The 20,233-nt window shown below is 42.1% G+C and overlaps 2 protein-coding genes across 4 annotated transcripts in view; both read left to right on the forward strand.

The window, feature by feature from the left end:
* FAM171A1 (family with sequence similarity 171 member A1) overlaps positions 1-4,103 on the forward strand; it is an 86,972-nt gene extending 82,869 nt beyond the window's left edge. For all 3 annotated transcript variants that reach the window (XM_036398967.2, XM_054514046.1, XM_036398960.2), the window contains one exon: positions 18-4,103. In XM_036398967.2, coding sequence (XP_036254860.1) covers positions 18-1,722 — 1,705 coding nt within the window. In that variant the 3' untranslated portion in view covers positions 1,723-4,103. The remainder of the gene's footprint in view (positions 1-17) is intronic.
* Positions 4,104-13,190: 9,087 nt separating this feature from the next.
* Positions 13,191-20,233, forward strand: part of NMT2 (N-myristoyltransferase 2) — a 35,858-nt gene continuing 28,815 nt past the window's right edge. The window contains exon 1 of the mRNA XM_036399706.2: positions 13,191-13,443. Coding sequence (XP_036255599.1) covers positions 13,334-13,443 — 110 coding nt within the window. The 5' untranslated portion in view covers positions 13,191-13,333. The remainder of the gene's footprint in view (positions 13,444-20,233) is intronic.

Genomic DNA, 20,233 nt, shown 5'->3' on the forward strand with positions numbered 1-20,233 from the left:
GTTACTGGCTTTTATAGAAGAAAATGTCTAAGACCACGTCAACATCATAAGAAACTGCAACTTTCGACAGCACTGGACACTTCTAAGAAGGATCAAGCAACCTCAATGTCTCATATAAATTTAATATTTTCACGTCGTGAGTCAGAATTTCCAGGTGGATTGTCCGTTGCTAGCAATGGACACGCTGAAAACTCAGGGGCAAAGGAATTAATCAGTGCTGTCCACATGGAGATGGTATCACCTACTGGAGAAGCAGATATGCATACACCTATGCTCAAACACTCCTTCAGTACTTCCCAGGAGTTTAGCTCCCGAGAGGAACTGCTCTCTGACAAGGAGAAAGACAAGAGCAGAATTTCCTTGGATGACCTGACTCCCAGTGGGTCTCTAAGAAAAGACTACCACAAGTCAGCAGATAGTTTTCCTCTAAAGACAAGAAAATCTACAGAAACAGCTGAAGGCTATGAGTCCCCTATCAAAGAGGAATATAGGAGAAGTTACAATGCTATGCTGTCTCAGCCTTTATTTGAAAAGCAAGAGAGAGAAATTCAAGTATCTATGAACCATATTGCTACTGGAAGTAAATACAATATTCAGGAACAAATATACCCCACACCTTCAGCCCCTGAAAAAGAGCTGCTGGACTGCAGACCTACTGATTGTATGATGTCTCGTTCAGTTGATCACCTTGAAAGACCTACGTCTTTCCCTCGACCAGGTCAGTTAATCTGCTGCAATTCTGTCGACCAAGTCAATGACAGTGTTTACAGAAAGGTTTTGCCTGCACTGGTCATCCCAGGTCATTACATGAAGCTGCCTGGAGAACACCCTTTTGTTAGCCAGCCCCTGGTTGTCCCAGCTGACCAGCAGATTGATATAGAAAGACTTCAGGCTGAGCTTCCTAACCCTCACGCACGGCTCTTCCCACACCCTGCCCAGCAGCTGCAGCCCCAGCAGTTGGCATCCCAAGCAATATCTCAGCAACATTTGCAAGATGCAGGTGCAGCTGAGTGGAGTCAGCAAAATGCTTCCATGTCTGAATCTATTTCCATTCCTGCCTCTCTTAACGATGCATCCCTGGCTCAGATGAATAGCGAAGTGCAGCTTCTTACAGAAAAGGCTTTGATGGAATTGGGAGGTGGGAAGCCATTGCCTCACCCTCGAGCATGGTTTGTTTCTCTAGACGGGCGTTCCAATGCTCACGTTAGACATTCATACATTGATCTCCAAAGAGCTGGTAGGAACGGGAGTAACGACGCCAGTTTGGACTCCGGTGTTGACATGAATGAACCAAAATCTGCCCGAAAGGGAAGAGGAGATCACCTGTCTGCACCTCAGAGTCACCCCCCAGTGCAGGAGCACCAGCAGAGAGAGCGGAAGGTTTCAGACAGCACAGCTTACACACAGCTCGTGTACTTGGATGACATGGACCAAAGTGGCAGCGAGTGTGGAACAGCCGTTTGTAGCCCTGAGGACAATGCTCTCCGATGCCTCCTAGAAGGCACCAGTAAGAGAAGTGGTGTGCAGCTGCCCAGCCTGCAGGAGGAAACCAGAACTGTGGATACCAAACCAGAGCCATTAACTAGTCCTGAACATGGAACATCCGTTCAAGATGATGATGATGAAGATGAGGAGGATGAGGAAGATGACCAAGGGGAAGATAAGAAGAGTCCTTGGCAGAAACGAGAGGAAAGACCACTAATGACTTTCAATCTAAAATGAGCTATTGTGAAAATCCACCCTTCAGTGGAGTATAAAATTGCCAAATATCCTTTCTGTGGAAGTGCTTGATATTTTTTTTTTCTTTTTTTCTTCTTTTTTTTTTTTATACTGTGGAGAGAAAAGAGAAAAACAAACTGTGGTGAGCAACATTTGAAAGAACTTAAATGCATTACTGTGTAAATGTTAGAAAAGAATTAAAATCATTCCTCTGATTTAACAGCTGCCTCCAGTGAGATAGCTGAACAAAGAGTGTGATTGTTATTCCATATACTTGATATTGGTCATCCAGGATGTTGAAAATACTGACAAATTGTTTTGGTTGGTTTATGACCTCAATCTCCTTATGAATGGGAGCTGGTAAAGCTTTTGTTTTGTAGGCCAATTTTATGTTGATAATGCTACTGAAAGTATCTTAAATACAGGAGTTTGACACATGGTGTCCAAAATTGTGCATTATCTCAATGAAAGGCTATGCATTGCTGCTTTTAGTAATATTTTGCTTATACTATGCTTTTCTTAATTTTACAAGTTGGTTGTAAGCATATTATGTCCTTTATTATAAACTACTCAGCAATTTATTTTAATGTACAACTGCAGGAAACTTGAGTAGCATCCCTTAGCATTGAAGCCTTTTTATGAAACCAAACTGAACTTTGTGTCGACTAAGATTCCTCCAATTCTGGTACCATTTTCTCAAAGTGCCTTTTTTACAGTAACAATGAACAGTCCCTTCTTTTGCTAAGTCCTTTTAATTGACCCCATTTGAGATTTTATAAAATTCTGATCTTCTACCTTTTATTTTAAGCTGCATGCCAAGAGTCCCATTTTGTGCTGAGCATTTCTCATTTCAATACAGTGTATTCTGTAGCTATCATGTATATTGTGGATTCTGTTTAGCCAGGATAGACTTAGAAGACATTTTAAAGGGCCCAGAGTAGCCAAGAAGATAGTTTCAGTGACTGTATATATTGTTAGTTTCCTCTGGAATCCCATGAGCTAATCATGCTCATATAAAATGGACTGTCGACCGAGCAAGTGGACTGAATGTGTCTAAAAAAATTGGGGAAAAAACAAATGTACTATCCAAAAGTGCCAGAATTACTCTTCTGTGCTTTTTCCATACAGGGCTGCTTGGTTATCCAAAAATTATAATTGAAAATAAACTGCAAAAAGTATCTTTGTGGATTTTTTCCTCTGTTAGTGGTTATCACATTATTTTATGGTATTTAAAAAGAAAAATGCTTTGCTTTCATTTTTCCTGTGCATATTTATGCTCGTGTGACTTTCTTTTGCAGCTCTCATGAGCTTAAGTCAATACTGAAATTTAGACCCCTTTTCAGAAAAGCATCATCTGTATCTTGATAAATATGTAATGATTTGCTTAAGTATCATTGCAAATGAAATCCTGGTATCACCAAAATTTCCTGTCAAGTCACACTTCCCATGGGCCAGTTTTCTTTCTGAGATTTCTGTGGGTACTCACACTTACTGCACTCTTCTCACTTTTTCATGAATTGGGTTCAAAGAAGAGGAAGTATGAGACTTCCACTTTTGTGGAATCCTTTGTATACATTCAGTTTATCATGTTTCATTCAGTTATTTTTATGCAGATTAGCAGCAGGCATGCTTACTAAAGTTAATACATAATCTCCAAAGTGATTTAAATGCTATATAGTTTCTATTTAATTTGTAATAATAAGCCTCAACTGACATTCATTGTTTTATTTTCAGTAAATTTCAAGGTTTTCATAGAGAGTCTTGTAATTTCCATATTACTGTAAGTCTTACTTGGGAACCTTGATCTCTAGCCAGGAGTTGAATCCTGATTTCCTAGTTCCCAGGTCAGTGCTCCTTTCCATCCACAAAGCCAGATCACTTTTTGCTTTGGTTCATGTTTGGAAGTGGTATATGTTGTAAAAGGAATCTAAAATATTGTGGAGTGCATTGAATATTGATATCACCGTATTAGCACTAAATTACATTTTTACTCATTGTGTATGTGGCAGGTCCTTTCCTGTCCTGTTTTGGAATTTTGTACTGACCACCTGTGAATTGGTTTTGGGCTCTGGGTTACTTATTGTCAGTTTGTGCAAGGTCACTGAACAGAAAAATATGACTTTAAGGGCATAGTATTTATCAGATGTTAGTAAGTGCTGGTAATACAGTGTCACTTATTAATCAGAATGCTGCATATGTAAACATTCTGAATAAAAATTTTGCATACTAGAATTATTGTGCTATTTAATTTCCAGTTTTCTGTTGTCTTAAATCTGTCATTTTTAATTGCATTCTTTTTTTCACATTCCTTTGCAAAGTTTCCATCATTGCTATCTTGTAAAGTGAGATTGTTGCTATTAAATTGCAGTGGTTTGTTTCTTTAATTGTGTTGGTTTTATGTTCATTTGATGATTTGTGGTTCTAATACAGCAAATATACTTGAACAAACACCATGTCAGTATATTTCAAATCTTAAAAATAGCATTTTTTAATTGGTGTGATAGTTTAATTTTGCAAAATACATAGTTTATGAAATGTATTTCTCTATATCCACACCTGGGCCATATGCTAAATGAAGCTGGAAGAGAGTTAATGCAGTTCAGGTAACAGGTTAAGATTAAGATTAGAGTAGGTTATGCCTAATCTAAAAATCCATTGATAAGTTCCAGGTTTTAATTTTCAAAAACTTACTGACGCAGATAAATCAGTAAAATACAAAGAAATTTTCTCACTTCTATATTGCACTTGCACAGTGAAGCAAGTACTAATAAAGCTTATAAAACACAGAGACAAAATATAACTTGAATAGGTCTTGGCAGCAGCAGCTCCAAGTCCATGTAGAAGATAACCTAGAAAAGCAATTGTTTTCTTGTTTTATGATGGCAGATATTAGTAGGAGAAAAATGCAAGTTTGTAATGACAAAGCTTACAAAAATAATGAAAATATGTTTCTCTTAAAAAAAATACTAGAAACAAATCTTCAAAGTTCAGGTTCATTTCTATCACAGACTTTCTGAAATGTTAGCACTGTTGGGAGTTAAAACACTCACTAAGAGTGCATTCATTTCATGGTTGTCCCTCAGCTCCCACTTTCTTCCTGCTCCAAGACTTGCTTCTTAAAGCTTCTTAAACTGCCTGTAAAGCACCTTGACTTACTGTGATAATGACCTCTTACTGCTCGATTAAGTGCTTTGTCAGGGTACCAGCAGCCAAACCCTCTGCAAACACAGGGACAAGAACTGGTTACTGCCTCGGAGCATCTGCAGTCTAACATATTAGACAAATTATACAGACTTGTGGTTCTGATCTGACATGAACAGATTACAAAGGAAGGCCCAGCATTTGGAAATGGCTCATAATGCTTTTCTTTGTTACAGGGAGGACTGAGTACCTTTAGTAGAGTGAATTAAGCACTGTTGAAATACCTTGGCAATATTTTCATTTTCTGCCCTTCATTCTATTCATGAATGCTCTCAAGGACCAATTTTATCTCACTATTGTGAACCAGTATATTTGAAATTGGTAAGAAACTAAATGTCCTATGTAGGCTTTAGCCTACAGAACAGTACAGGTATAAATGAGCAAGTGTTGGATGAGATATTTACTCTTACTCTAGGAAGGTCTGTAGTGAACCAAAAAGGCTTTTTTTTTTCTTAACAAGAATTCATCTGGGAATTAAAATTTATTATAACACAGTAGTCAACTACCAATAGTCTGTAACTTGGAGCATTGTAGGGTCCATGCAGTACATCCTTGGACTTGGTCAAAAGAAGAAGAGCATCTGTTTACCTTTCTAAAATACATGTGCAACAGATAGGGTTTTTCTGAATCAGTGCTGCCGTTTGGTCTCTCCAGCATTTGAAATTCAAGTTGTGGTATCTGCCACCTGGTGGCGAACTGCTTCTCCAGAAGAGCTGTGTGTGAAGCAGTTTGTCATTTCAATAAAAGCACAGTTAACAACTTCAGTAACACCAGTAGGCAGCTGGCACAGGGTCATCAGTAATTTCCTGGACCTGCTGTCAGTCCAAGTGCAGAGATCCCTGTCAGCTGAGAGACCTTGCCCAAGCCCTTTGCTGGAGGAGTATCCAGCTTATGACATCTCCATTCAAATCAAAATTCATCATCACTGATGGCTCTGTATTCTGCGTGGTGAATAGCACCTTGGGTTTAGAACAAAATAAAATAAAAACAAATTTAACTACTGTTTCCAAAGTTGAGGAAAATAGGAGCAACTAAATTATTCTTTCCTGTTCCTCTGCTAACAGACAGAAAAACTGGCAGGTTCAACACTAATGCTTCATAATGCTAACCTTACTATTGTTATGTGTGTGTGTATATATGTATATGCACTCACACATTATTTATAATATATATAATATTATGCTATATCATATGCCATGATAGATACATACATACACTATATTTTCATCATATGTTCTATTTTGGAATTGGAGCTTCAGGTGAACAAATAGGCAGCTGTCAAGTGCAATTTTCAGAAGAGAGTAGTATTTTTTATTACATTCACTCATGTAATTCCAGCTGATAAATTGAGACCAGGTACTGTCTTCTATTTGTCAGTAATAACAGAAGGGGTATCTAGTTCTTTTCAGCTGTAATCCTCTGGTATCCATAGGTAATTACTTTGCAAACTGTGGCACCTCTTACCACTTAACTGAAGTATTTCTTGTTTTATTGATGTGCTTTTCTTCTAGGAATGAACAGTGCCAGTTAGTTTGTTTGATCATTAAATAGCTATTCTGCCTTAGAAACTTACAGGCATGGGGAAGGAAAATGTGATGACAACAGGGAGGTACAAATGAATTACTTGTTTACAGGTTATTTTTGTAATTCTGTAGAGAAGGACTTTGTGTTCACATGACTAGAAAGACAGACTCCTCAATAAGCCAAACAGAGGAATGCTCCTGACAGTTTTATATTATAAAGGGATGAAATGGTGCTTAAAATAATGCTGTGAGATGAGAAATCCCACTTTCAAAGGAACCGCTGGTCCTGCTGCAAGAGAGGTTGGGCATCAAAACTGAAAGAACTTATTTAAAGTGGTTCCTGTTACAAGCACTGTTTTTAAAAGGGTTTTGTTGATTTAATGGTTGTAGGAAGTTGTAAAAGCTTGGAGATGAGAGAAGAACCTTGGCTTTTGTCTCCTCTCTCTTTATGGAATGCCCCTTCTATAAATCCAACTCCCTGATTCTGCTTTCAGTTTTGTGCCATGCTGTGAGGCCACACATCAATGGGACATAAAATGTGACACCCTAAGATTAGACTTGTCAGTGAAGCTACTTTTAGGCGTTGGTGAGGGCAAGCTTTCTTTGTGCCTATGCTATTTGCTCTAATGAGTATTTAACACTCTGCAATCCTGCATTAAATAATCAAATAAAAATGAGAGAAGCAAAACATCATAGCCAATGAGAAGTGTATTTGTCTTGAGAGCTGGATTGGTCTTTCATTCCTTGAAATCCTTGAAAGTACACTTAGATAAGTGTGTGTGTGCACGCACACGTGCATGGACACACATTCACATGTATGTATATCAGTGCACTTCCTATGTATATAAGTGCACTTGGTATAAAAGCTGGCTTAAATACCAGTTGCAGCATTTCAACATCAAGCAATGGCCAGGTGAGGGTTGCTTGCCCAGCCTGACTGGAAGAACCGGCATAAGAGCCCATAAAGGCTTGGATTAATTAACTTAATTGTCCTTGTGGTCTGACACTGCAGGGTCAAAACCATGCTGATGCTGAGTTTCTGCTGTACCTCCAACTTCCAAGAGATTTATTCACACTTGCCTTCTAGCCTAGACCTGATGTATAAATTTTGTAATTAAAGCTTGTCTAGTATCTATATTTTAAGTAAGTTACTCTGCAGTTGTTGCACACTTGACAGTCTTTTCTTTTGCACAAAGTTGTAAAATTCTGAAGGGTAAAATCTTACCATAAAATCTAAAAAAACTCAGCATAGAAATTTAAGAGTTATAATAGAGTCTGATTTTCTGTGGTCTTCATAGGGAAGACACTATTCTATGAGACATTTCTTAATTCAGTGTAATTCTCCATGCTATAGGTGTGGCATCCTGAACCATGCTGTTAATCTGTTTCTAACCACCCACAAGGCACATCTGTCACAGGAAAAAGTTCTTTCTTGTTTGTGGGTAAAGAACTATCTGAAACAGACAAAAAGAAAACTCTAAAAACATACATTTTGGGAAAACTATTGAAATGGCCAAGAGATAAAGAATAATAATGTATCTATCTCTCCATTCAGAATAAGGGAAATAAAGCATCTTGGCTGTACCTGCAGCCTCCCTGCAAAGAGAAGGAAACAGCAGGCACATTGATAGGGAGAAGTGTAAAAGGCTAGTGGGAGAACTGATTGCAGAGCTGATGGGAGTAAATTGGATTGATTTGGAGATTGGATGGGCAGAAGTAATTGCTGAGTATCAGTCAGAGCTCCTGCAGTACCTGTGTCAACACTGTCTTTATCAAAAAATCTGTCACCACTAATTCTCATTCACATACATAGTTTGAGAAGGGTTTCAGAATAAAAACAGACATAAAAAGGCAAAATAATATTTGTAATAATTATTTGTCACTCTTATTATTAGGGTTTTTTTTACTTTTTGGAGCTACAGAGCCTAGGATCTGAGGAACTGAGCAGTGCTGGAACCAGTTTGAACCTGTGTTTGATGCAAGTCTTGTATCCTGCTTCCAACAATCATCAAAACCAGATGGAGACCTGAAATCTCTACTAGCAAAAATAAGAGACTTTCTCTCCTTATCACTCATACCTTTAAGCACAAAGGTTTATATTTATCATACACATTTTTTAATGTTCCAATATGTTTTCACTAACCCTCTTCAGTGCTGCTCAGCCCACAGCCCTTGCCAATGCAGACACCAGCACGAAGAAGTTGTGCAAAGGTAAGCTGTAAAATAGAAGAGGTAAGGTATGAGCTGCATTTGAAAATGGAATTTTAAAAAGCTGAAGGAGAGTGCAGCAGAAAGAATGGGATGCTTTGAGAGAATGCTTGTCCCCACTGACCACTGCAGCCAATCCAGGCCATCAGCAAGGGGGCTGTGAGAACAGGCAGGTCTGCAGCTCCCCAAGCAGGGTAAGCAGGGGGGCTGGAAAGAGTTACAGTGGGTGAGACAAACCATAAAGATCAGAGGTGTGATCCCACATGGATACAGGTGTGCAACATGTGGGATCACAAGCTCATTTCCTTCTCTAACCATTTCTACTTCTGCTGTTGTTAACTGTAACAACTATGCAGAGTGTTTTGGTGCATTTCTTCTGTTTATTTTCAATCTTATTCTTTTACACTTGCCTCTCATTCAGAATTGAGGAAGATAGTATTTGAGTTTTCACCATAAAGAGCAGCCAATTAGAAAAAAACCAATGTGAAGTAGTAGTAGTAGACACTTGAACGAAACAAAGTCTAAATATATTTGTTTGCTCAATAACTTTTTTTAATGTTAATTACAAAAATAGGGGAAACACTAAAATACTAGCTAATTTTCAAATTGGATCCATTTTGCTTCCAATTTACAAGATTAAAAATGTTTACACCAAGTTGCTACTTGCAATCCAAATCCATTTAAAATTATAAATGCCATGAATATTTCAATGTTGTGTGTAAAGGTAGGAGCAGTCCTATGACTGCATGAAAATTTTAGATACTTTTCTTCTGCAGTGTTTAATAATCAAAACACATAGACTAATCAGATGATGCCAATAGCCTGAATGCTGGATTATATATCACCAGCTCACTGGGATGTAATTAATGTGTTGCTAGGGAGGTAAACAAGTCTGGGTTATGCCTGGTTGCTTGAGGGAAACAATATCTGTGCCTGGCTGGCTTTATTCAGTCACAGAAGAGCAAGGAGAAGCGTGGTAAAACCCTGCCCACGTACTGCACAGTCTCACCTGATGGTTCATCCAGTCCCTGTACTGGGAATTAAGGCTTCCCATTCCCTGTTATTTCTTACTGCCAAGCAGAGATGGCTCCTCCCTCAGTAGCCTGGAGTTCTTGTGAACTTGTGTTGGCCACCAAGATGCCCAAAGTATTTGAGTGCTTGTAGGATTTCATTTTGAGTCCTGGAGTTTCCTCTGGGAGCCAGCTAGGAAAAAGTCAAACACAGGACTGGCAAAGTCCATTTGTGCATCTGGACCTATGCTCATACATGCATCTGAGGTGGCTCAAAAGCATCTCTGAATTGTAGACCAGGTTAATTTTGTGTAGCCATGACAGACCCATGACTGCCTCTCTTATGGAGAACTGGGGAGAGACAGAACCTGGAAGGTAGAATGGGGAAAGAGCCAGAAAGCTGAGATTTATGGTGGTGTGGTGGGTCCTCTAGACACTGCCCTGTTCTTTGGTGGCTGACATTAGTGGGAGCAGCAAGGCACAGCTAGATCTGAAGTAATTTATTTGCTTTTCTCTCTTAGTTACTTCCAGTTTGTTGCCATAGCTGGGTATTTTGTCTATGTCTAGCAGCACACCAAGAGTCACTACTAAAGCTCTAAGGAGACCTATGAAAATACCCAACTGATGAAGACTTCATGAGATGCTGCAAATATTTTAATTGATTTCATGATATGCCATTTAGTATTAAGTGAAGTGTATCTCCTGCAAAGGAAGTCTATTTTCCTTTGTTAATAATTTTTCAGCTTTTGTGCAAAATGACTGTGCTTTCTTCTTTTCAATCTTCATAAAATAAAAGGCTTTTCCTTTTATCTTCCCTGTACATCTAGGAAGAGGTCTTTTTAATCAATTAAAACCAGTAAGTTTGCATTTTACAAACACCAGCTCTTTACCTGCTTAAGTTTAAACATTTCTGATGGTTTTTGGTGGTCTGCTTAGACTGGTGTGAGTCTGTGTGTTGTGTCTGCAGTACTGGTGTGCAGCATTTTGGGGGGTTCCTGGATATACCCACATGGAACAGCAGAGATGTTGGAAGTACAGATGCCCACAGGGAGCCTTTTCGGGCACTGCAGGTGCCACGCTTGCTGCTTGCTGTCCTGATGTTTCATACTCAGTAACTCTCTGTAGCTGAGCATCTGGGGTCATGAAATTCGAAGATACATTTTTTCACCTTGCTGCTCTATTTTCAGAAGACAACTACACATGTGATAGCCAGCATCTATCAAGAGGTGTAACTGCTGAACAGTGTCTGCAGAGTGAATTTAAATGCTCTGGGAATATGTCTCATAATTTCAGAAATGCAAAGCTACCTCAAAAATCCACAGTGCAGAACAGGTGCTTGACTCTCACTTTTGGTGAACTTCTCATTCTCTTTTACATTTTACTTGTAAAAGCAAAATTTACATTTTTATGAAATGCAAAGCACAATCCAGTGCTGTGCTTTGACCTTGCAATGGTCAAACCTGGATAATAATCTCAGGATATCAACTGCACTATGCTTAAGGTTATTCTTCACTTCACACATGCTACAAAGTGCAGAATAGCAGCCATTCTGCAGCTCCAGTCCCCCTTCCAGGGAGAATGCCTAGCAGGGCAGCTTGCTGGGAGAAATTCATACTGCCTCTTTAAGTGACAATAGGAAATGCAGGAAGAGTCAGGATCCAGGCCTCCTGTACTCCATTCATCTCAATGAAGTGAGGAAAATTGAGATAAAGGAAAGAAGACAGTGAAATCTACAGCTGCTCCAACACAGTGATTCAATACAGCTCTTTAGTCATTGACCTACTGATCTTCACTTCCTCTTACACGTTATTATGAGGGGGAAAAATAATTCATAATCACTGGATTAACTTCTCTCCAGGCTACAGGAAAACTTTACTTTTTGTTATTGAAAACTATTGGGTATTGTGCCTTTGTTTTGAGATTTCCTTTCTTTCCTATGCATTACAACTGAATGAAGGTTTACTCCTAAAGATCATTTCAAAGTGGAGTGACATGATAGAAACATTTCCCTCTAAACTACAGCAATGGGCTTGACACTGGGAGGTCATACTTGGCCAAGTGTAAATTACAGATTCCATTTCATGTATTTGAAGCACAAGTTCTTGTGGCAACTCACAAGTTGTAAAGGACCAAGTGTAGTGGGACGAAGGGTGGCCCCAGGCTAGTGCTCAGATGGAAGGACATTTAGCTTTCTTCTGTTTGGGCAGCAAGATCTTTTACTTGACATATCACCTGCAATACATGACACAGCAAAATATGATGCCACCTCAAATCAAAAAGGGTAAAAAGTAATCCAGATCAAACCTTAAATAGTGCAGAAGCAATAGCTTCCTCACATTAAATTGCTTTCACGGGTGCAAAGATAAGGAGAAATTACAACTGATGCACCCTATTCTTATGTTTTAATGTGGTGTTTGGCAGCACTGTCAAACCAAGCACTCAGAAATTCTAGATCTCATTCAGAAAGCTTGATATGACCCTAAAAATCGTGACAGTTCAAATACTTAACACAAGTTGCTCTTTATTTGCTTTCCTGGGTATAAATCATTACCATTCAATTCCAGGTTTTCTAGCATGGAGCTTGTAGAAATACTAAAGGCTTTGGGAAAAGAGCAAGTGCTGCGAGTGCCCTTCAGCCACAGTGCTGGGATTGCCCTAGTGGCCTCAGCAGCCTCCACCAGCAGCAAATTTTGTTCATAGAGCTTCATTTTGAGTCCTGGAGTTTCCTCTGGGAGCCAGCTAGGAAAAAGTCAAACACAGGACTGGCAAAGTCCATTTGTGCATCTGGACCTATGCTCATACATGCATCTGAGGTGGCTCAAAAGCATCTCTGAATTGTAGACCAGGTTAATTTTGTGTAGCCATGACAGACCCATGACTGCCTCTCTTATGGAGAACTGGGGAGAGACAGAACCTGGAAGGTAGAATGGGGAAGGAGCCAGAAAGCTGAGATTTATGGTGGTGTGGCGGGTGCCCTAGACACTGCCCTGTTCTTTGGTGGCTGACATTAGTGGGAGCAGCAAGGCACAGCTAGATCTGAAGTAATTTATTTGCTTTTCTCTCTTCCTTTCTTCCAATTTGTTGCCACAAGCAGCTGGGTATTTTGTCTATGTCTAGTAGCACACCAAGAGTCACTACTAAAGCTCTAAGGAGACCTATGAAAACAACTTGGGCGTCCGACTGTTTATGGCGTGAGAAGGAAACGCGGCAAGCCGGCAGGACGCGTGTTGGAGCTGCCGAGGCCCGGCGGCTGCAGGCCCAGCCCGAGGGGCTCGGGGGACGGACCCGCCGGCGCCGCGCTCGGCTCTCCCGCGGCTCTCGGGGCAGCGCCCACGGACGGGATCCCCAGGCCGCAGAGGGCCGGCGAAGCAGCGCGGAGGTCGGCATGACGGGGCCCATGTAGGGCCGGGCCCCGGAGCGCACCGCCCCAGTGCACCGGGCTGGGCCGGGCAGGGCCGGGCCGGGCATGGAGCGCTCTCCGCCCGGCCCCGCCCCGGTCCCCGCGGGGTGGCGGGAGCGGCCGGGCAGCCCCGGCGGCCGCCGCCTCCTCGTTCCCCGGTTTTGGCGCGGGGAAGGACCGCAGCTAGAGGGAGCTGCTCCGGACCGCGTCTGCCCGTGCGCCCCGGTTCTTTCACAGGCTCCCCCGCCCCTTCCCTCCCTCCTTCCCCCGTGATGGCGGAGGACAGCGAGTCCGCGGCCAGTCAGCAGAGCCTGGAGCTGGATGACCAGGACACCTGCGGCATAGACGGCGACAATGAGGAGGAGACCGAGCACGCCAAGGGGTAGGGGCGCGCTTGGGGAGCGCGCGTGGCTCGGGGAGGCAGCTCCGTGTCCTCCACCGCGGCAGAGGCCGGGCTGGAGGTGCCCGGGCCGGGCTCCCCTGATGCCCGGCGCGGTCCCTCGGCGGCGCGGGTGTGCTGGGCGCTCCTGCCCGCTGCCGGGCGGCCTGCGCGGCCCGGCCTGGCCCGGCCCGGCTCATCCGCGGCGCCTGCGCCGGGCTGCCGAGCGGCCCCAGCCCGGGCCGCCTCCCGCCGCAGCATGCGGGCGTGGAACGGCCCTGCCGCCCGGCCCGGAGCCCCGCGCCCTTCTGCCCGCAAGGGGAGAGGCGGGAGCCCGGGCCCGGCCCGGCCCGGCCCGAGGTGAGGGGGCGGCGGGGCTGGCACTTACCCGCCGGACACCGGCCTTGAAATCGCGCCGTATAAGCGAGGGTAAATCCTGCCTTGTTGTTGGCGCTTTTAGGGCTTGGGGGCGTTTCTGCGTATTTCTGGCCGTCAGGAAGTCCCCTGCAGCGGGGAGATGCCCCCGTGTCCTCCCGGTGGTTCCGGCTGAGCGGCTTCCGCGGGCCGTCCCGCGCCCATCCGCACCCACAGCCACCGCCCGCTCCCTGCGGCCGCGCTCCGCTCCGGGCATCGTCCGTGTCAGCCTGTCCTGCCGACACTCCTCCTCAGCCATTGTCCTCCCGGAGATGTTACCTCCAGATCCACACGCTGTGGAGAGCAGAGCGCGTGTTTTAGCACGGCAGTAGCCGGGGCAGACGCTGTTGTCTGGTTGTAGTTCCTTCTCCACTAATCTCGCGTCTCAGATCTTCCCACGCTGAGGATCAGGCGGTGTTTCAGTTGCCTGGGGAGCTGATGGGAGAGGCAGCCAGCATCGCTGCGGCCCCTGCCACCCGACCGGTGCTGGGCTGGCTGCAGTATGACTGCGTTCAGGCACGAGGTGCCAAGGTTCTACCTTGCTCTGAAGGCTTTTGGGGCGGGGGAGTGGGAGGAATATGTTTCAAAAGTCGGCTTCATTTAATTTTATTTTTTTCTCTTTTTTGAGGGGTTAAAAACGTGATTGCAGAGAAGGCGCTTTGTTGTCGCAGCCTGGAGTGGCTGGAGTAACCTAAAATAGAACTAGGTTAATCTATACAGTGCTACACAAATATCTTCCTCGTGAATTTGTGATTGATCTGCTTGAGAGCTTTTCTGTAGGTGACTGATGTTTGAGGATGTACGCTGTTTGCTGTCTTCTGCTTCTGGGATTTGGTTGACAACACTCTTGAATGTGGCAAGAAAAATCTAAGGGACTTTGAAAGGCTGACTTGTCTAGAAGGCAGGAAGGGGAAAACTTTGATGCTCTGTCATTGAGATAATGGCACACACACTAAAATAATCACGTTGGAAATAATTACAGTAATATAAATCTGGGATATTAAAAGGGACAAAATAGTGGTTTGTTATTTTGGGGCTTTTGTTACATTTGCTTCAGTAAGTATGTCACAGTTGGTGATTCCCAAATACGTGAAACTAAAGTACTAAGAGCAGAGAGTTGTTATTTATTGTTCTTCATAGGAACCGACCTGGCATCCTAGTTGGGATTGTTTAATAGCCAGGTAATGATTCAGGTAATGATTAGCCACGTAATGATTCAGGTAGTGATTCATGTAATGATAGCCAGATTCAGGTTTGATTCAGGTAATGCCTCTCCAGAATTCATTTGGATTGTATTCCTACTTCAGTTTCCTCTCCTGTCTGTCTGTCTGTGTGCCTGCCCGGGCTGTAGCTGCCCTCTGTGCGTGGCTGTGCTGGGGCTGCTGTGACAGCGAGTGCAGTGTGTAAGGAGCAACCAGGGAACAAAGAATTGCACTTCAGTGTGCTCTGAGTCACAGCTTGCTGCTCTACTCCAACACGTGTCTCACTGCTCTCTAAGGGACACCAGCTGCAGCCTGCATCGTCTTCTACCCAAAACCCGTCTGTTGAATATCCCAGGTGTATTTTAATGAGTGTTTTTTAGTAAGTTTAGTTAAATGAGTGGTAGATCATTCCAGTAGAAAAAGCCTCTTAAGTATTAGTATCTGCTGCATGAAGTCTCATATTGACTCTTGAATTACTTTATTTTCCTGTAATCTTTGAAAAATCTTGTTTGCTGCTCTTTGTCTGGAGGCTGAAATACTCAAACAAATTCCAGCAGATGAAAGGAAAAATCTCACAGTGGAGCATGCAAGATCTACTCTTGATCTGAGAGATTAACCTATAGTAATAGGAGCCTAATTAATTATTCTCTGTTTTCTCCCTGTCATTGTGTATTAATTCTTGAGGTAACTTTAAAGCTTGCTTCAAGCTTTTAGATTAGGTTTTATATGCTTAAGCAATTTATGAGCAGTCCAACTACTTGAGACTATGACTGTGTCAACTGACTTGCTAAATTCTGTGTGGTCTCCATTAGTGCTGATCAGTATTTAATCTCATTCTATTTTAACCTGCACTTTTTTAGAAAGAGGCAGAATATTGTGTGTCAGTCTCTACTGGATTGCCATGTAAATTAAGTTATTTTCAAGATGTTTCTTGACATTTGAAAACAAGTCCTTAGAATATTCCCCACAGGAAAGCGTGATTTTTAGATACATATGACTTTTTTGTTTTGTTTTGTTTTAAATTTGCAGGATTTTTTTGTGCTTGAGCACTGAATGAGTGCAGCAGAAAATAACCATTTTGTAGCTCTTAACTGTGAAAATGTCTTTGTCCTCTGATTCTGCTCCTGTTTTTTAGAGGCAGGATTATGTATGTTGTGTGACTCATTGCTGTTTTCCTGTTCTGTAGTTTGCTCCTGCTAGACGCATTATGCTGTATTTGTTCTGTGTTGTAATAAAGTGTGATTTACAAAATATCTTTGTTATTGTGTATGTAGAAAAAAATGTTGCACCTGGATCCACCCTGCTAAGTCCAGCCTTATAAGGTCTCTCGCATTCTAAATAGCTCCTTATGTTCACTGCCAGAAAGGCCTTGGGCATAAAACATTTAGTAAACACATGAGAAAAAGGTATGACCTTTAAACAACTCCCCCAGCACTCACAAATTATTTGCTTTGAATGTTTTAGTAGTATACCCCTGTAATTATTGTTTAAAAAGGCCAACTTTATAATGAATACTACTTCTAGATTTAAAAAAGAAGCAAATATTTTTAGGGTTGTGGAAGCAGTGCTTGGTTTTAGCAGGTGGGTTTTACGGCTCGGAGTACAGATTACAGACTTGAGGGTGAGGCAGAGGAAACATGCAGATCTGAGGAATACTCTTGGGTTAGGGTTTAAGGTATTGCTGCTAGGTTTTCATGCTAAAAACCTTGCATTCTCAAGTATTAAATGTATACAAATGAAATCTTCGTGCAGAGAGGTTCTTTGTACTGACAGTTTGTTAGTAAGTGGAATTTGAAGGGCATAGGCCCTTCTGGTCAAGACCTTGCTATATTGTCTTGGAGTGGTGGTTTTTTACAGCAATGAGAAAGCCCTTTGCACCTAAACCTCCATTTTCTTTATGAACCAATGACAGCCCTAGTATAAATAATACTGCTTCAAAATTTTCTGAAGTCTTACCCATATACATGAGACCTAATTTTTGTGATCAAAAAGATCTGTGTAACATCTTCAGAAATGCAGCTTTGCAACCTCACTTACAGAGAGAGAAGTACTGTGAAGGGAAGAACCCCACACAGGCCTTTGCAGTTTAAAAATAAACATCTGAAGTACATGTTTGGTTTTAAATTTGAGAAATTGCTAACTTAAAATTACCATTCTGTGTAACATAAAACAGATGTTGACATTACAAAAGTCTGTTTCTGCTAAAGCAGAATTTAGTGTTCAAAAAGGAAATTAAAATAATGGTGACAATTAGTCAGTGAGAAAGATAATCTCAAACTAAGGGAACCAAAACAGTTTGACCACCTGAACAGGATAATTGTCATGCTCCTCTGGATTTTTCTGTCTCAGCTTTTCTATTAATTTGCTCTGAGCCTCCTAAAGTTCCTCCACCCTTGCCACACTTCTTCCCAAATGCAATAAGTATTCCTATTTTTCAGTTTAAAAAAACCCAATCCAACCAAAACACCACCACATGCAGGGAGAAGCAAAAGTATTTTTTCCCACATCTATGCAAAACACCAGATGTGTGTACATAAGTGGAAAGGTATGTGGGTGGGATCATGGGCTTGCATTTGTGACTTGCAGACAAAATCATAAATCTGTAGGCCTAAATGACTATCTCGCAGTCCTATCCACAGCCTGTTTCTGGGGCAAGGTGAAGTCATTTTGGGGGAGAGTGAGGTCTTTTGACCCTTCTCCTGCTCAACTGAATTTTGATTTGCATGTCCCTTTTATGTTGGCCTCACCTTTTTCTTATTCATCAGACTGACAAAATTGTTATTGTGGGTGCAGTTAAAAATATCTTAGACTGTGCCTGTACTTACATATAGCTGAACCTCAGTGTACAGACTTGCCCTCCTGTCATTAAAGTTCTCCTGCTATAAGTGTGTCTCCACTAGACTGAGATAGTCAAAATCTTCCAGAAGTCTAACATTGAATGGTTTTCTTTGTATAAAATGTTGTGGTCTGTGTGCCGGCTGCACTGGGGCAGATGTGTTGATCTGATGTGTGAAAAGGTCGTGTTTCCTGACCTGCCAACTTGTCATGGCAGCACCCTGAGCTCTGTATTGGTTTTCTGCTTCCCACATAGGACCTGAGCTCAGAGTTGTGTCATTTTACAGGTGCAGAGTAGTTTGGAAAAAGAGATTTCATGCTTGAAGGTCAACTTTCATAAAAATGGGAAACTTTTTTCCTCCCAGCCTCTACGTGTGAGATATAATTCAATGTGTGGTCATATAGATGTATCTGACCAGACAGAGCAGAATTCAGATCTTAGTCAGCAAACAAACAAGAATGTCAGAGAAAAGCTTTTAATAGGAGCCCTTGGTTTCAATCTTGTTACCTTTGCATATCCTTTGTGCTGTCAAGTCCAGCATAATTGCTACAAGTTGAGCAACCAAGTTCCTCCCTTCCCAGCCATTCTCACTCCCAGTTTTAGAGCCTTTCTGTTCTTTTCAAGGCAGAGCATGAGAAGGACAACAAATCCTGAGATGTTTTTGTTCTGCTTCTGCCCTGATTTCATTGGTATCTCTGGTTGTAACTTGTGTTGGACAAACCTGTTTACTGAGTAGAAGTTTCTGTGTGCTGCCTGCTGCCAAATATCTGGGTTGCAGGCGTGCCTAAATAGTAGGATGAGTAGAACTCTATTTAAATCCTCTTTTTACACTATGTGGACTGTAACAGTAAAAAATAAACTGACCCAAGCAGGAGACTGCATAAATAACTGCTCAGAATGATCCCTGGATAACCTGTCAGACAAAGATACCAGTATTTATTTTGCAACAGTGTGAAAGATTTAAACCTGAAGGTCAGAAACCAAGGACTGGGATTTTGGAACATTAAAAAAAATTTAAAAACTAGTAGTGTATTTTTAAATGCCACATATATTTTACATAGTTTACTTCTGTCTTCCTTCTTTCTCTGCTGAAGACTATACATTTCCAAATGAAAAAGGTCTTGAATTGGTCAAAGTACAAACTATGATTGTCCTGGTAAAAGTACGTTTTGGCTGGGGATAACATTAGTAAAGCTTGGCAAAGCTGATTTTTCTCCAGAGCTGCCAAACTTTTTTTTTAGCTCAATTGTTCATTATTTCACCAAACTAAATAAAACATTGACCCTCAGGTAATCCTAGTGAGCAAAATTCCCCTGTGGTGTATGTGACACTGGATCATCCTGAAAGACAAGAGAAGTGAGTTGCACTGGTGCAGTTTGGGGCTCAGTGCCTGCTCAAGGTGTCTGTTAAGAGCAGTGTTTGCTGAAACTCCAAATAGCCTGGTGTTCAGCACACAAACCCTTGGGAGCCAGCTCAGAGACACAGAGGCATCATTTGTTTGCTGTATGTGAGGTGCTACATGGAAAGACAAGTTTGTGGACAGTTGCAGAAAGTGAAAAAAAGACTTCCTTAAATGAATCCCAGCAAAGGTGAAATCACTTCCCCTGGTATTTTTATCTCAGTTTTGCCAGATAGAGGTGGTGAAGTCCTCAAACACATGTTGAGGTTTTACTGCTTTGTATTTATAACTACTTGCTAGTCTTTTGGCTCCGTTCTGTGTTTAAATTCTGTACAAAATATCAGCTTGGTATATAGGCCTTCAGATAGATTTACATTTTATTCTTTTAAATGATACTGTGCTGCCCAGGTGGCCAAGGAAGCCAATGGCATCCTGGCTTGTGTCAGACAGAGTGTGGCCAGCAGGACCAGGACAGTGATCGTACCCTTGTACTTGGACTCGTGAAGACACCTTAAATCTGTTTTGAGCCCTTCCCTGGCCTCAAAACTAGAGCTGGAGCATATCCAGAGAAGGGCACCAAAGCTGGTGAAGGGGCTGAATAAGTCCTGTGAGGAGTGGCTGAGGGAAGTGGGGTTGTTTAGCCTGGAGAAAAGGAGGTTCAGGGGGGATCTTACTTCTCTCTACAACTCCCTGAAAGGAGGTTTTAGCCAAGTGAGGGTCAGCCTCTTCTCCCAGGTAACAAATGACAGGACGAGAGAAGATGGCCTCAACTTACATCAGGGGAGATTTAGACTGGATGTGATGAAAAATCTCTTCACCAAAGGGATTGTTGAGTATTGGTAAAGGCTCCCCAGGGAAGTGGCAGAGTCAGCATCCTTGGGGATATTGAAAACGTGTAGATGTGGCACTGAGTGATGTAGTTCAGTGGTGGACTTGGGTTAA

Source organism: Molothrus ater, chromosome 1, assembly GCF_012460135.2.
Source record: "Molothrus ater isolate BHLD 08-10-18 breed brown headed cowbird chromosome 1, BPBGC_Mater_1.1, whole genome shotgun sequence".
NCBI lineage: Eukaryota > Metazoa > Chordata > Aves > Passeriformes > Icteridae > Molothrus > Molothrus ater.